Source organism: Lontra canadensis, unplaced genomic scaffold (assembly GCF_010015895.1).
Source record: "Lontra canadensis isolate GAN:19392208 unplaced genomic scaffold, GSC_riverotter_1.0 scaffold23, whole genome shotgun sequence".
Lineage (NCBI taxonomy): Eukaryota > Metazoa > Chordata > Mammalia > Carnivora > Mustelidae > Lontra > Lontra canadensis.
Window position 1 is genome coordinate 2976963 of NW_022631017.1, and position 16885 is coordinate 2993847.

At 40.7% G+C, this 16885-nt stretch overlaps 1 protein-coding gene across 3 annotated transcripts; it reads right to left on the reverse strand.

Moving 5' to 3' along the window:
• Nucleotides 1–1953: 1953 nt before the first annotated feature.
• On the reverse strand, nt 1954–14807 carry ENPP4 (ectonucleotide pyrophosphatase/phosphodiesterase 4). 3 transcript variants are annotated; one of them, XM_032862019.1, is made up of 4 exons: nt 14623–14807; nt 6102–6960; nt 5281–5451; nt 1954–3333 (listed from the first exon to the last, which is right to left on the reverse strand). In XM_032862019.1, exons 2-4 carry the CDS (start codon nt 6925–6927, stop codon nt 2972–2974), a joined length of 1359 nt encoding a protein of 452 aa, XP_032717910.1. In that variant the 5' UTR covers nt 6928–6960; nt 14623–14807; the 3' UTR covers nt 1954–2971. The 3 variants fall into 3 exon arrangements, with proteins under 3 accessions (XP_032717910.1, XP_032717908.1, XP_032717909.1); XM_032862017.1 differs by having other exon boundaries at nt 1954–3336; nt 14623–14804; XM_032862018.1 differs by lacking the exon at nt 14623–14807 and adding an exon at nt 14539–14605 and having other exon boundaries at nt 1954–3336.
• Between the last annotated feature and the right edge of the window lie 2078 nt (nt 14808–16885).

Sequence of the window (16885 nt, forward strand, 5' to 3'; positions counted from 1 at the left end):
ACACTTATGTCATTTTATTTACACACTATTTTAAGTGACAATACATACTTTCTATCTTTATCCTTCATTTATAACTTTACGTATTCACAACGAAGTAAAACCCTCCAAATAAAAGGAATTAAATGCCATCATCCTTAAAGCTTACCAGATACGGACAAGAGAGGGAGACACCCAAGAACAATGCAAAGGCATCTTTAATCTTTTAATGTGTCAAGATTTTATCTTTAAATTCTTGTATGAAGCTTAATGAAACAATATCACAAAACCTATAGTACACAGCATTGAAATAATTTATATTAGAAGTCTATTGTTGTTTACCAGAAGAACTTGCCCATTAGTAACAGCAGAACTGTCCTTTATAAGTAAATGCACTTACTCTGAATTCACCTACTGAATTAACAAAAACCACTCAATAAGTTTTCCTATTACCTTTGACTATTGTTGTCATAAACAGGTAAATGTTTCCTGGAGCCAAATATTTTCCATCACCCAGAAAACATGTCAGGATAATTATTTAACAAAATATACACCAAAACCTTAAAGTAAAGGCTGGCTTCACTGAAGGATTTTCTCAGTGTATTAGGGGAGTCACTGGCTTTAACAGTAATAACTTTCTAAAGATACAAATGAAATAACATAAAGTTCAAAATAATAACATATAAACATCTCTTTGGATTAAATAAATACCGTTTTGTCCCATCAGCATATATACAACAAAATTTTACAATTTTAATTAAAGTTAGTATTTTGAGAATAGAATGAAAGACAAGACAAAAAGGTAAATATCTTGTTCAAAGGATTAAGACATGGACAGGACATCCCTTCCTTTTCCAATCCATATGGATGGATTTCCATCCCAAATCCACTCACAGGCTCAGTGCTCGTTATGGATTTCTGAAACTTATAACTACCACTCAAGCTAAGGCAAGGACTGAAACAGCACCACAAGGACCGAGCTCTACTGGACGAGGATAAAATGTCCTGCTACTAGTTCAGATAGTTCAAAAAAGTGTCCACTGTGTTAACTGGGACTGTCCTTTGTTTTTGTTTTATTTTTAATGGAAATTGAAACAAACAAATTTTTCTATTATTTTGTTCAGAAAAACTATTAACTTCTAGGATAAATCTTAACGTCAGAAAAAGACAAAATAAAATTTTTCAAAAAGCAAAATTAACCCTATTGGTTTTATTTATTTACTGTGCTATTCTTAATACAGTCAACTTATGACCAAATAGCATGAACTACTTATGCAGGCTGTAGAAATGCTTCTCAAGAACTCCAGAAACAATAGGTACCAAATCCTCAGGTCGCAAAATGAATGGTGACCAAATGAGATGAATTGTATGTCCAATGCCTGGTACCACTGTTCTTTACCATCATAGATGATCACCACTTAGCTGGGTGGCATACTGATCGTAGATAATATTTCTATCTGTAAAACAGTTACCTAGCTTATTTTATACTGTCAGAACTGTAAGTATCACACTATTGATTGTTTGCCTCAAGTCCTGATGGGCAGTTCTTGAACCCCATTTTTCCTTTAACAGAGATAATCTTGTCTGCCACAACTCAGTTTCTGAATATTACTTCTGATTATTAGAAAGTATCACCCAGCAAAGGCAGTTCTTTACAACAAATCCTTAGTTCTGGACATACATGTTAAAAAAAAAATCAGAGCAGAGTAATTACTTCTGTGAACCAAACACTGGAGAAACAGAGGGGCAGCACTCAGGCTACACAATGTCAACAGTGCTTAGCGTTTGTTTACTCTGCCACTTCACATAGGAACAGTGGGAAAGATCCAAGATACCAAATTCCATTTTAAATTTACTCTACTGCCTAAAAAGTAAGGCATAAACGCCCCAAAGATAGATATCAAAATCTTTCTTCCTCATTCTGACCCAACTGAAGCCAGATTTGTATTCAGGTCATACATTTTTTTTTTTGTTTTGTTTACAGCGCTTGGATACCTCTGGCTATAATAAACAACATGAGAAAGTAAAACATGGTGGCAAAAACTAAGGAACTTCCTTAAGTTATGACTTTAGCTTGTGAGTCATAAGAAAGTAAACAAATATGAAGTGCAAATATACCCTTTGCTGAGAGCCACGTTCCGTGGGAATGTGGAAGTCAGCCCACAGACCAGCTGCTCTGACCGCTTCGGTCAGTCACAGGAAGTCTACACATTCATACATGCAAACACACTTATACACACAAGAATAACTTACACAACAGCATTAAGCACAGACAGAGAAAAGTAATTCTTTCCATTTTCTTAATTTCTTATAGCAACAGTCTTCGAAAGATATCTTTCCTGGCTTCAACAGCTTAGGAATCTTAACAAAGACAATGGTAAAGACTCAAGCTTTGTATCACATGGTCTTTGTTGTTTTTCTTATAATAGCTTTTCTTAAAATAATTTCTTCATATGCTAGATCTGTTCTGCCTGCTTAACCAATTTTATTAACCTTCACAAAGGTCTTCCAAGGTCATAGGTTTACCTGGGATACAAACTCTATTAAAATTATTAAATATAAAAATATAGAAAACTTTCCCTTCCTGATACACAAAATCCACTAATTGCATAAAGATTTCTGTTATTTCAGTTACAAATATAAAAATTTATTAGAAAAGCATGCCTACTAAATTTTGATGTATTTTTATTTAAAAATGTGTCAAATCTTCATTGCAAAAGAAAAAGGCAGAGGCATTATTTTTCTTACAAAAAGTTTCTAGTTGGAGAAATAGTTGGTGTTGACTACTGATTTACTAGCAATTTTTGCTATGGTCAGGGTTTTATGTATTAGCTGATGCAGTAAAACAAAGCACAAGGAAAAACAAAATAATTCTAGCATGCTTGGTCTAAGTTCTTTGTCTCTCAAGGTGTATTTTTCATCGTTAGAATACCATTCTTGAGTGTTTCCTTAGAATCGTGACTGATCAAAGACACTCTATAAACTCCAGCACATGCTACTCAATTAAAGGATCGTCGTCGTCCTCTTGCAGCTGAAGTCGGGAAAACGGACGGGGTACAGACAGTCTATTCTGCATGATTATAATCAGGCATGTTAGCGTGGTTAGGACCAAGAGCGCACCAATAACAATTCCAATGGCTTCCGGGAGATTAATGCACCACTGGTCAACTAACAAACACTTAGTATGACCGAAGGTTCCGTTATTGGGATGTGGTTTTAATCCCAGGATGTGGCACATCATTGGATAAATATCCACACTGTTAATTGTGCTGTGTTTGTAGCCTTTGTGAAACGCTGGACCGTGGGCAGCTAGAAATGGATGCATACTCGACAAAGAATTGTCATAACCATGGTCACCTACTGAAAAAAAGAATAAGATTAGGTTAGTTCCTAAAAGAAAGACTGATCTTTCTATTATAAAACAACTTGCTTCTAGTGTAAATATACTCATTCTTGCCAGTGTAATTCCCATCCATTAAAATTGATTAGCTGGACCTGACAGGGGCCAGAAAGAAAATTTTCTGGTTTTTTCCAGCTCAGCCATGTGTCCCCTATTTCACACATACACCCTTTTCCCAAGCGGTCATGATCCAAGGCTTTAAAACTATTTCTCCACCTGATGTGCCTGTCCTTCAGCACCAACCCCACTCATCTCACCCGTCAATTTCCAGCACTCTGTGCGTGCAGAGAGCACTAGTGCCTAGAAGAGAGTGGCTGGGCTGAGGGTCCTGAATAACTGGGGAGAGCAGAAGTGAGTAAAACCAGTGAATGGGGAAGAAGTACATCTGCAGCCTTACCTACATCAACTGCTCCTGTGATAAGAAACAGGATTACATAATATACTCCTGGTTTACTGACAGTGAACGAATGCCTTGACCTCTGGAGGGCCCAGTGAGAACGTTACAGAAGGGGTTCCTGCAGTCAACATGAAGTCTAACCAGTTCACCAACCTCTAACTCCAAATCAAATTCACAGAAAAACATGACAGTCCCGGACAGAACCCCAATACCAAATCCTCAGTTTTTTAGCTTTATTTTGGCAAATATTCCTTTTTCCTGTACGCCTGTTGCACTGATAAGCTCCAGCTTTCATACAAAGTACAAGTGACTGGGTGGTGAGTCTATTAGTTTGTGTTACAGCATCCCTTAATCTCATGTCTGAAATATTTCTTAACAGAAATAATGAATGTGATCAACATAATAACAGAATATAACACTTTATTATATAGACTTTAGGATTTCAATAATGTAAAAACATAGAGGTATATAGGATAGAAAAGAGTTTGGAAGGGGGAAACTCTACACTTCTGTATTGATAGATTTTTCTCTCTCTTCTAAATTTTCTGTCTTTTCTCAGTTTTCAACAGTCAGTAAATAAGCATAAATAACATATAAATTCCATTAACCTTTAGTCTTATCCTTGTCTGAAGCTTCTAATTTGCTATAGATCAGGGATCTGCACACTATAGCCCCTGATCAAATTCAGCCCTCTACCTGTTTTTGTAAACAAAGTTTCATTTCAACACCCAGCATCCTTTAGTTTACATAATGTCCACTGCTGCTTTTCCACTACAAAGGCAGAATTGAGTGAGTGAGAAACCAGGGGGCCTATAAAGCCTAACATATTCACTATCTGGCCTTTTACTAGTCTGACTCCTGTTACAGACTACAAAACCAGGTTTGTTTGTTTTTTTTTTTTTAAAGTACTCAAACTGAATTTAACATATGGATCAATAAAGTTCGGTGCAGGGAAGACCTGTAACTGTCCCCTCTGTAACTTCTCAAGCTTTAGGAGAGGTTTTGATACACCTGTTTTGTTTACTGGGTAAATTTCGGTTTGTTTATCTTTTGGTTTTTGCCCAGTGTTCCAAACAGCTATAGCGCTCAGGTACATGATTTCATCACTGGGGGAAAGACTTTGAGTTACTAGGACAATGTTTTATAAACCCACACACACAATTTAAAAAAGCATTTGAACTATCAAATCTCTCCCCTTTTACTTTGTTTCTTTACTTTTTTCTCATTCTCTACAAATCAAAAGAACCAACCTTGAAAAGTTACTGACAGTAACTGTGGTGTGGGTAAGACAGTACTACACCTTTGCCCTTAATGTCACCTACCTTCCTCATCTAAGCGTAAAACTGGTTATAAATTGCTTTTGAATGAAAACCTGAGAATTATCCAATCAAAAAGTGAACTGATTACACAGTGTTAGTATCTCTAAATCAAAGTATGCTGTTAACAGAATAATGTCACAATGTGTGATTTATCCCCAGAATACAACAGAAATATCCTAAATACTTACATTTTGGTAATGATTTATTTAACACAATTGTCCAGCCTTCATCAGCAACCAAAATAATAGGCTGAATTCGATCATTATGTTGGTAATGAAATCTGGCAGGAATGTCTTCTTTGAGATAAACATTCATGTGAGGGTTACAGACTTTCAGTTTGTTATAAACCTCTGTTGTATCTGGAAGAAAAAGGAAGCAGTAAAGGAAGAAAGTCATGATTGCCTGATAAGGAAAAAAAAACTTCTAACTAGAATAACTGGAAATAAATCCTGAACAATGCCATCTATTAAATCACTTTTAATTCTTAAAAAAAGAGAGCAATAATTATGTGATATTGTTGGACACACACACACACACATACACACGCACACACACACATACATCCCTAGCTTTCCAAGCATTCACATATCGCTTTTTTCATTTTGTGATTCTCTCTGGTGGACTTTTTATACAAAAGGGGACATTTTCATGTATAGCTTCCTATGTAAATATAAATTATGTATTGCTGCTAATTACTAATTCTAAGATCAATAGATAAACAATACATCTCAAACAAAAATCCAAGATTTTTTAAGGATAAAAATTTTCTTTTTCGATTAGTGTGAATACTTAAGAAATTTATCAAAAGCAAGGAAGTAATCTCTTCGAAAATGAGCCTTAGGCTAACTGCTTAAGGACTTGTTAATTAAGGGGGTAAACATATAATCCCTCTGTGCGTAGGAATATATGGTACTGCACTACAAAAAGCCAGAGCTGTATTCTTTTGCAAAACCATGTCTCTTAATTCAATTGCTCCCTTTGAATATCCCTCAGGTAAAAGGTTACTTACTTATTTTGGGAAGGACAGCAGCAACTGGAGTCAGATCTACAAGAGTGTAGCTTGAGCGATCAATGCAGAGATCCAGGTTTATCAGTTTGTCCTTAGAGCACTGGGTCATCCCATGATCACTGGTAATGATCACATTGAGATTTTCCCACAATCCTAGCACCTTGAGTTTGTGGACTAGCTCACCAATAAGGTCATCTACTTCCTTCAACACTCTGTACATGTTTTCTTTATCTTCAGGTCCATATTTGTGGCCACTTGCATCTGGTTCTTCCCAGTAGAGTGTTGCAAAGGTAACTGGTGGGTTTGAATTCATCAGCCACATGGTAATATTATTTAGTCTCTCCTCAAATGACACTGAAGAGCTATAATTCATAAAATAGGAAGGTGTGGTATTGTGAATGGGTACATCAGTACCAGGCCACATAGCAGCGGCACTTGATCTGTTTTCCTGAAGCTGATTGGTCACCCAAATAGGTACCGCCTCATTCCACCAAAAAGGATCCTTATCATCAAAGTCAGAAAAATGTTTCTTTGTGATTACATCATACATGGAATTAGCCACGATGCCATGACTTTCTTCATACAAGCCCGTCACAATGCTGTAGTGGTTTGGAAATGTTTTTGTGATAAAAACATTTTTAACATGCTCTACCAGGACTCCTTCTTTGATAAAATTCTGGAGATGAGGAAATTCATAGTTCTGTAGATAGTCAGCTCTGAAACCATCAAAGGACACCAGCAGCAGCTTGGATGGCAGGCTATGGGAAGAGTTACCTCTACAACCAGTTATAAGTCCAGAAAATAAAAGTATTACTAATAACTTCATAATGAATGTGTTGAAGGAGAGCAATCAGGGTTCCTAAAACATAAAAACACAGTTCATAAGTGGTAGTGCTGTTGTTCAGAAGTTTAGCCATCAGGAGAAGAGAAGCAAAAATTTATCAAATTTTTGTATACCAGCTTTATATCATCTTAAAATTAGGTAATGTCATTTACTGAAAGATAATGTCATTTACTGAAAGATAACTGAATAAAGCCAAAATTGGAAAAAACAAAAATTGCCTTTCCCTGTCCAATTTCCTATATACACGTCCTGCCCCATTCTTAATGAAGGGGGTATGGACCACTCTTATACTCCACAGAAAAACTCCTGTTTGGTTGCCTTGCTTTTCTGTAGTAGCAGAAATTATTCTAAAGACTTAATAAGAACAGGGGCGCCTGACTGGCTCTGTCAGTGCAGAAAGCAACTCTTGATCTCAGGGTGCAAGTTTGTGCCCATGTTGGGTGTAGAGATTACTTAAAAAATAAAATCTTTAGGGGCTCCTGGGTGGCTCAGTGGGTTAAAGCCTCTGCCTTCAGCTCAGGTCATGATCCCAGGGTCCTGGGTTCAAGCCCCACATCTGGCTCCCTACTTAGCAGGGAGCCTGCTTCCCTTCCTCTCTCTCTGAGCGCCCCTCTGCCCACTTGTGATCTCTGTCTATCAAATAAATAAATTTAAAAAAAAATCTTAAAAAAACCCTTAATAACAGATGAAGAAAAAAAAAAGATCCTTTTGCACAAAACAGAAATAATACCAGTCTTCAGAAGCTCCAGGGAGTACGATTATTTTTCTAGTTTAATGACTGGTAACCTATGTTCTTTTTACACCACAGAAATAGATGGTGGAAATTCTACCATGCTGACTTACCACCAACTCTTGTTGAAGATACTGTCATGGAAAAGGGGGGTAAGAAATAAATATTACTTGAGAAAAAGATCCCACCTCTATCTATACACTCCCAGTATTTACAGGAGGTTGACAAACAAAGCCCACAGGGGCTTGGCTGCCACAGGGACTTCTGAAAAAAATCCAACAGCTGTTGAGAACATCACCATATTCCTTAAACTTCCTTTTTACTATCAAGGACATAACTATTCTACTTAATACCCGAGGCTCAGAGCTTGCTCTGATTTTTTTTTTCTTTTTTCTTTCTGGATAATCCACTGATTATTAAACAAACAAACAAACAAACAACAACAACAAAAAAACCAGCTTTCCCATAATAAATCTCCCTGCCTTTAGTCTCTATCATCTTTGGTCCTTCAGAAAACGGGATAGGTGATTTAAGCATGACCCACTTCAGTTGGACAGGATATATCTTCCACTGTAATAGATGAGAAGCTTTACCTACCTAAAGCTAGGTAAGCTAACAGGTCTGAGGGTTGGAGATGAAGGGAGCTGCATTCTCTGTGCTGCAAAAGGTAGAGGCAATTACTGGGAGGGAGCAGGATGGCAAAATGTTCTCGGGTTTGAGAAACAGAGAACGTCTGAAATGGCCAACATGGAGAAGGGGGGAGAGTGCAGGGTAACAGCAGGATGGGGGGTCAAAGTTGACAGCAGGTGTCATGAATTCCTAGTGGCACCTTTGGCTGCTTTTCTCTAGCAATTCAGAAGCCCTCGCACGGGCCTGAACAAAACAGGCGGCTGATCGTGCCTGCACTTGAGACTCTGTGAGAAACTGAAGTACAGCGAAGGAAGCGGACAATCCTGACTAGGGAGTGACTAAAATCTGAACTGCGGCATCTAAGTTCAAACTGCCACAGATCATGAAGGAGAGAGGTTTCTGGACTAGAGCTTCTGAGGGAAGCTGCAGGATGTGAGGCTGTAGTGGGAGGGAGATGAGTGAATTATTCCAGAGGAAGAGCCAAGGTACGGCCGTGGGGGGTGTGAACCTCGAGGTCCAGGCAGAAGTGGCCGCGAGCTAACTGACATGGTGATTAAGTGCATGAGCCACTTATCGTGTGTTCTTTCTCCCAACTAAACCACAATTACTTGAAGGCGGAGACTTTCTTTCCTTCAAACATGCCAGCTAGACGATCTGTGTGTGCGCATTCACTCATGACTGAAGCTGCGGCCGTCTTAGAACCAGGAACTTGAAATTGGGAAGACCAAAGGCACAGAAACTTGTTTGAGAGGGTCTGTGGGTGTCAAGCGCCAGGCCACTGTAACCCGACTTGAGCCGCCTTCTGAGTGTGGTGCGCGCGCCACCTGCTGCGGAGGCCATCGGTGAAACCCCCAACAGGACGGAATGACGAACCGAATCCGCTCTCCGAAGAGAAGAGTAACCGGGCTGTTCGGTACGGAGACACGCCGTCCAGACACAGTCTCCGGAACCGAGACAGAGAGCGGCACTTCTCACTCCGTGTTCGGTGCCGCGACCTCGTGTTCAGGCACAACTCACCTCCTGCCTCAGCGGGTCCGTGCGAGTTCAGCCACACTCGGGCTCCAGCAACCCGAGCGCTTGTGCGGAGGCCACGCCGGTCTCCGGGGGAGCTTGGAGGGAGCAGACCCCCCGCTTTCTCTCTGGGTACAGCTACCTTCCCAGACACAAGTACTGGTCTCCAGTACGAGCCCACTGAAACAGCATGTCGGCGGTTCCGCAGCTTCAACATCCACACCGCCCCCCCCCCCGCCCCGCCCCGCGGCACTATTTCGTACAAAGTGTCTTAGGCACTGCCCTGGTCCCTCAGTAACCGGCGCACCTTCCCCACCAATTCCGCCGCACAAACTATCCCGCGCGCAAGCCAAGTCTGAGTAGGTCAAAGTGAACGCGTTCTCTGCAGCTCCAGACTTCTCCTTTCCTTCATTCCCGTTCTCTCACACCGGAGCTGCCCTGAGGAAGCCCCTCACCGCCAGCCTCATCGCTTCTATTTGCAAATCATCTCCTGCAGCGCAGCAGACAGAAAAATCACCGAGGGGAGCCTGTCGTAAGTGTGGCTGCCCAGTCTTCACACCCAGGAAATTCGGACTCCAGAGTACAGTAGAAGCAGAGCAGAGTAGAAGCCAGGAACCTGCATTTTGAGCAGCTCCCCATTCTCTCCATCTCTACCGTGGCCAGACTTCTAAAAGCCCTTAATTCCTCTTGCCTCTTAACTGACCTTCCCACCTTATTATCCACCCTCCCCTTTCTTGCCCAATATCTGCTCCCAACTTACTTTTCCCCCGTGTAGCTCTGTTCATAACACTCCTCTAAAAAAAAAAAAAAAAAAAAAGTTCCAAGAGTCCCCTGCCTATACAAACACTTTGGCCTGGCAGTCAAGCCCCTGCAGTACCCAGGCCCAGCCCACATGCGCATTACTAAAACAGTTACAGAAAATCATTGCCAACCTTGCTTTCCTTTTACCATATTTCACCATCACCATCTGCCTCAAATGTATCACAAAGACATGTAAAAGGCAATAGGCCTTTATCTGGGTGACCTATAGGTGATCTCTAAGAGCTCTTCAGTAATAGTTTGTGCTTCCAAACACCCTGAAGTTACCTCCTGTGCATGAAGTCTGGCTCAAACATCCTCTTAGGTTATTTTTTTAGTATCATTCAATACATAGCTAATATAACTTAAGATTATACTACAAAAATGTATGTATGTGCCATGTATCAGGGGACGAGGGCTTTACACTTTTCAAATCTATCATACTCACAATAGGGGCATAAATAATCAGAGTACTGAATCAGGCTGTCATCCTGAAAGAACAAAGACAAGGGTGAATGAACTCTGTTCTAGAACACCAAAACTTCTTTGTAACGCTATGCTTGAGAGCCATACACCAGAAAGTCTTGTTTCTAACACTAAGCCCTTTGAGGAATTACTACAAATGGAATATCATATATGTCCAAACCTTTTTCAACAGAGTTATCTCTAAGAACAGCAGAGTGCCAAGCCAATTCAACAAATGGTGCCTGGACAACCGGATATCCACACGCCAGAGAATGAATTTGGACCCCTCATCTCACACCATACACCAAAATTAATTACAAATGGCTCATGAACCAAAATTTAGAGCTAAAATTATAAAACTCTTAGAAGAAAATATGGGAGTAAATCTTCATGACCTTGAGTTAGGCAAAGCCTTCTTAGGTACAGCACCAAAAATAAATAAATAAATAAATAAATAAATAAATAAATAAATAAAATTGGACTTCATTGAGACTAAAAACTTTTGTGCTTTAAAGGATACCATGAAGAAAGAGAAAAGACAACCCACAGAACATGAGAAAATATTTGAAAATCGTCTGATGAGTGATTTATAATTAGTATAAAAATGTAACAATTTAAAAAGTCAAACAGTTCAATTAAAAAAATGAGCAAAGGATCGGGAAAGACATTTCTCCAAAGATATAAAGGGGCAAATGAGGCCACAAAAAGATGTTCAACACCATCAGGGAAATGTAAATGAAAACCACAATGAAATAACACGTCAGACCCACTAGGATGGAGAGAATCAAAAAGACCAATAACAACAAGAGTTAGGGAGGATATAAAGAAACTGAAACATTTATACCAGTGCTGGTGAGAATGTAAAATGGGAGAGCCACCTAGAAAACATTCTGGCAGTTCTTTAAAAGTTTAAACAGAATCATCGTAATACCTAGAAATTCAACTACTAGGTATATGTCCAAAAGAAATTAAAACAGATGCTCACATTAAATAAAACTTGTTCACAAATGTTCACAGCAGCATTTTATAAGGGCCAAGAAGTGGAAACAATTCAAACGCCCATCAGGTGATGAAAAATGGACAAATAAAATGTGATCTACCCAGAGCATGGAGTATTATTTGACAATAAAAAGGAATAAAGTGCTAACAGACACTATAAGGATAAACCCTGATGCATTACACTAAGTGAAAGAAGGCAATCAATCACTAAAGATCTCTTTTTCTATAACTCTTTAGATTACATGCCTAGGACAGGCAAATTTATTAGAGATGGAAGTACACTGGTGGTGTTTGGTGCAAAGGGCTGGGGGGAAATGGGGAGTAAATTCCAATGGTATGAGGTTTGTTTCTGGGACGATGAAAATGTTCTCATATTGACTGTGGTGATGGTTCTATGACTCCCTAATGTTCACTTAGGTGAGTGAACTGGATAGTGTGTGAATTATATCTCAATAAAGTTATTATATTAAAAACAAAAAGAGGGAATGAAATTGTAATCTTAAAAGCATCTGAAATGCCCTGCCATAAAACAGGAAACATCTCTGATGTCTCAATGTATGCCCCAAATTATGTAACATTTGTATTCTATAATAGACTTGGGTGTTTTAACATGAAAATGTTTTATAACACCTTCCAAATGCAAAAACAATAACAAAATAAAAACCTGTGTCTGACCCTCTCTCAAAATACGTATAAATCAAAATCTTTCTTCCCTAAACCTTGAATGAAAATTATGTTCAAATATATGTTCTATTTATTCTGTGGTTCAGGAATGCATTAGCACACTGTTAGGATCCCTGTCTCTAGGCTTCAAGGCACAGACAGAACAGAAAGATTATAGGCTCTGAAATCAGAATGATCCCAGAACTTAAGCTCACACTTAGTCAATGGGCAATTAATTGTGAGCAGATCTAACTTCTCCCAGAGTTAGCTTTAGTGTTTGTGACATGATACACACACACACACCCCTATATATAGCATTACAGAACACGCCGTCAAATTTAGTTTCTTTTTATCAATGCTGGTTACAAAGCTGTTATGTTAGGAAAAAGTCTGTACTATAACAGGCAGAATACTATTATTGTGCAACCCTAAAATAATTAGAAAAAATTTAGGTCAACCCCTTCTTTTTACACATGATAGGGCTGAAGTCCAGTGATAGGCCAAGCTCAGAAGGCAATATGCACTTATTAATTCATGCCCCCCACAAGTTTACAAGTCTAGTAACAGCAAGTTAACAAGACTAGTAACAACTCCAAATGATTACCAAAACTTTTCCTGCCAGAACATGTTCATTAGCAGCACATGTATCTATGTCTACCGCATTCTGTTTCATTCTAACAGGGGGTGTTAACTGATAAACAAAATACCAGCGAAAAGTTCTCAAGTAGTTTTCAAGGAATCAAAATCACTAATTGTTATATTACTCAACTTTGAGAAAAATTCTATAATTTTTCAAACAAAAAAAAATAGTGGAGGGAAGAAAAAAAAAGCAGACTATCCTAGTCTCAGTCCTAAAAATATTGGGATTCTAAATAATTCTCCCATTTTCAAGTGCACACAAAATTTTCTAGTATCTTAAGAACAGCTACACCATCTTACTTTCTACATAGTAAAATAACTCCAGTTATCCCAAGAGCAACCAGAAGCAGTAGGTAATAATCTTTAATTCAGGGGACAAAACGTGCTCTACCTCCTCTGGGATGACTTTTTTACCTGGATGGAATGCATGTCAGGCAGTTCCCAGTGGCATTCTTAGCCCCAGTGAAGTTGAGAGAGTCCAGCAATTACAGGAAATGGTGAAAGACATTTGTCACCATTAACTTGCCATCTACTTTGTAATAATACAAAAGCCCTCATCCAAAGACTTCACAAATATTTATAATGAAACTTTTACACAGCTTTAAAATAAAATAGCATTGCCTGTGGACGTGGGAAATTTCGGTGGTTTCCTGTAGATCATTATTTTCTTTAGCCAAAGGGGAAAAAAACTACTCTTTAGAAAACTTTCTCAGTCCTAAAAATGCTGGGATTCTAAATAATTCTCCCATTTTCAAGTGCACACAGAATTTTCTAGTATCTTGAAAACAGCTATAGCATCTTACTTTCTACATAGTAAAATAACCCCTCACGTACTTCTTGCATTTTCATCAAAATTTCTCCCAAATTATATTTTGTAGCTAATCTAAAATACATAAAATATTTCCTCTTTGCTTTCAAATGACCTTAATTTCCTTAAAATAGCCTGGGAACAACCTCTGGGGGAAAAAAAGGAAGAAAAGAAAACCATGACATTAAAAGGAGCAGCTGACTGCCTAGAACACTGAGTAAGTTCTCAGGCTTAGGTCCAGCAGATCACCTGGTGGTCAGGCAAAACCACAGTGGAGTCAGACAGGCAGATTCAGGTTCAGTATAAACCTGAATCTGCCTGTCACCAACTGTACAATGTGGAACGTAACTCTTCACTCCTCGGAGCCTGAATTTCCCCATCTGTATAATGGGACGCTATGATCTCACACGGTTGCTATACCGTGAAAAGGAAGCATTGTTTGTCGAGGGCTTAACACGGTGTCCAGCCTATAAAAAGCACTTAAATGTTATCTTTGCTGTTTGGTTTTCTAGGAAATTAGTTCTTAAATTTGATTATGTAATTGCCATGAGCTCTGATCTAATATTCAGATAGACGCAAACGCCCACCCCGCCGCCCGCCTCCCCTCGCTGTCACCCCTGCCCACCTTCGCCCCTCCGCTGCTGTCAGCCCACGGCCCTCCCCACCCTTCACAGCACGGCCTCCCCCCGCCACCCCGCCGCGTCCCAAACCATCTGCCAACTGCTCTTTCCGCCCTCCACACCGCCCTCCTCCTCGCCCAGCCCAGCCCTCTCCCGGCGCCTGCGGGTCCCTGCACGGACGACCCGCCAACGCCCCGGGAGCCGGGAGAAGGGTGGGGGGTGTTTCTCACTACCTCCAGTGCCAAAGCCCCAGGCGACCGAGGAGGGGGTGGCATCTCCCTCCGGAAGGCCGGCCGCGCGAGGCTCTCACTCACCCGCTGCAGCTGGCGCGCGGAACTCAGCACTGTCGGAACCCAGCGCTCGTGGGCCCTGGGGACGAGGCCGACCCGCTCTCTGCGCGAGGCAGAGATCTTCCTGAGGCGCCTGCGCAATAGCGGGCGCCCCCGCCGCGGGTAACAGCCCCAACCTCCCCCAGAACCGCTTTGTTGCGGGCGCTCTGGAGTGTGCGCGGCCACGCGACGCGCGACTGCGGAACCTGCTGCCAGCCGGCAGGGACCCCCGCAGGCGGCGGAGGCTGAGACGCGTCCTCGGATTGGCTGGCGGAGCCGCGTCAAATGTAATCCCCTTTGCGATTGGTTAGAGTCGGGTACCACCTGGAGACAGCGGCTTTGGTGGGGTCGCATTGGACCTCGAGGAGGTCGGTTCCTATCTTCCACCCCGCCCCTTTCCTATCTTCCTAGGGTTGGACGCCCTTCAGGAGACCTGAAACCCAGCGTGTCCGGGAAAAACACCTAACTGTTGCCAAGCCCAGTTAGTTCCTAGTTAATAGGCACCTGGCGACTTTGGTGTCCTCAAGAAAAGCGACTTTGGCTGCACCAAGGGCCCAGCGCAAATCTAGAGTAGCTTTAGCCAGTTCCAGGGACTTGAGATAAACGCAGTGTGATTCTACCCAAAGTACCTGTTTTGCTGGAAAATTGAGCACCTTTACACCCAAAGTTCTGTAGTAGGCAGTTTACAAGGAAAGTCACAAGAAACAGAAAAAAATCCTTGCAGTGGGGAACCAGCTGAGAAATGGGCATGTCTTTGGACAGATATATATGGGATTGTGCTCCCGCCTTCAATTGGAAACTTAATGGAGCAGAAGAATGTTATCTTTAAATTTACTAGTAGAGAGAGAAATTACCAGATGAAATCGATTTATTTGTTAACGCTTGGGTTACCCAGGCATAGTTGGTGAAGAGTGGGTGGTATCTTTTTTCTCTTTGTATTTGCAGTGCCAAATACAGGATCTGGAGTCGAAAAGGAATTTATTAAATGTTTATTGAATTTAACAGAACTTTTAAGGTGCTCTTGGTTCTTGCCTCCCCTCACTTTAAAATGCAAAATCCAAGGGAATATTTTCTTTCATAATCAGTAGTGTAGCTCCAGCAGTTGCTTAAAAGAATGCAATTAGATGAATTAAGAATATTAGTCCTATGTTAATATTTTCAGGTGTTGAGGATTTACTGGATATAAACCCAGTACCTGGATTAGTAACCTTCTATAGTGGACCTTAGAAATCAAGTTCTATGGGGCTGGCTCAGTCAGTGGACTGTGTGACTCTGGATCTTGCAGTTGTGAGTTTGAGCCCGACATTGGGTATAAAGATTACTTAAAAATTAAATCTTAAAAAAAAGAAAGAAAAATCAAGGTCTAAGGTCTGCACCTTGGGTGTGAGCTTTAAAGTATAGGCATGGATGGTGATGTTAGGGTTAGAAGTCAACAGAAAGAATTCTTGAGACTTCTTTGGTACAAAAAGGTCCTGGAAAGAACCGCAGTGTGTTCCTGAGCCTATTATATGCTTTCAGGTTGGGAGGGGCTTAGGTTTCCGGGTTCTTGAGGAGGCTAGCTATTGTTGGGAAAAGGTCTTTTATTACTGTCTAGTAAAACCTTAGTCATGAGACCCTTCAGATGTATATTCTTAGGGGATGATAAAGGAAGTTTCCAAAAGAATATTTATACGTTGAAGTAGACTTACAGGATGGTGGGGGCAGAGGCATGTTCCGGGCTAGGATTGCCTTTTGCCCTTCTCAAAGTATTAACATTGAAGCAGTTGAGTCCCTAGAGGAATGTCACTCTGCCCGTTTCAAGGACTTGTCAATGGGCTGTATGTAGTACGGAAATTTAATGATTTTTCTTTTGCCTTTGTTTCCCATATCAGCTAGGACTCCAGAGTCTGCAAGCAGCTGCAGAGACAATTTGGGCCAACCGTATTCTGTTGATTATGAGTTTGTACCTTCACAAGTTAATTCCACTTGCAACTCTCAAGGCTGGCCTGTGCATTGGTGAATTGGGCATCCTAGATCTGTGGGTTGTCAGAGCTGGAAGGAGTGGCAGAAGCCATGTAATTCCGTCCCTACACTCTGCCAGACCTGAGTTTTAATACTCATTCTACCACTCAGTAGCTCAGCTATCTGGGGCCATTGTCTCTTACCTAGTTGAGCCTCCAATTCCTCATATGCAAAAACAGCCCTCTTACAGTACCAGCCTCTTGGTGTTATATTGTCAAATAAATGAGAGAAAGCAAGTGAAGTACTC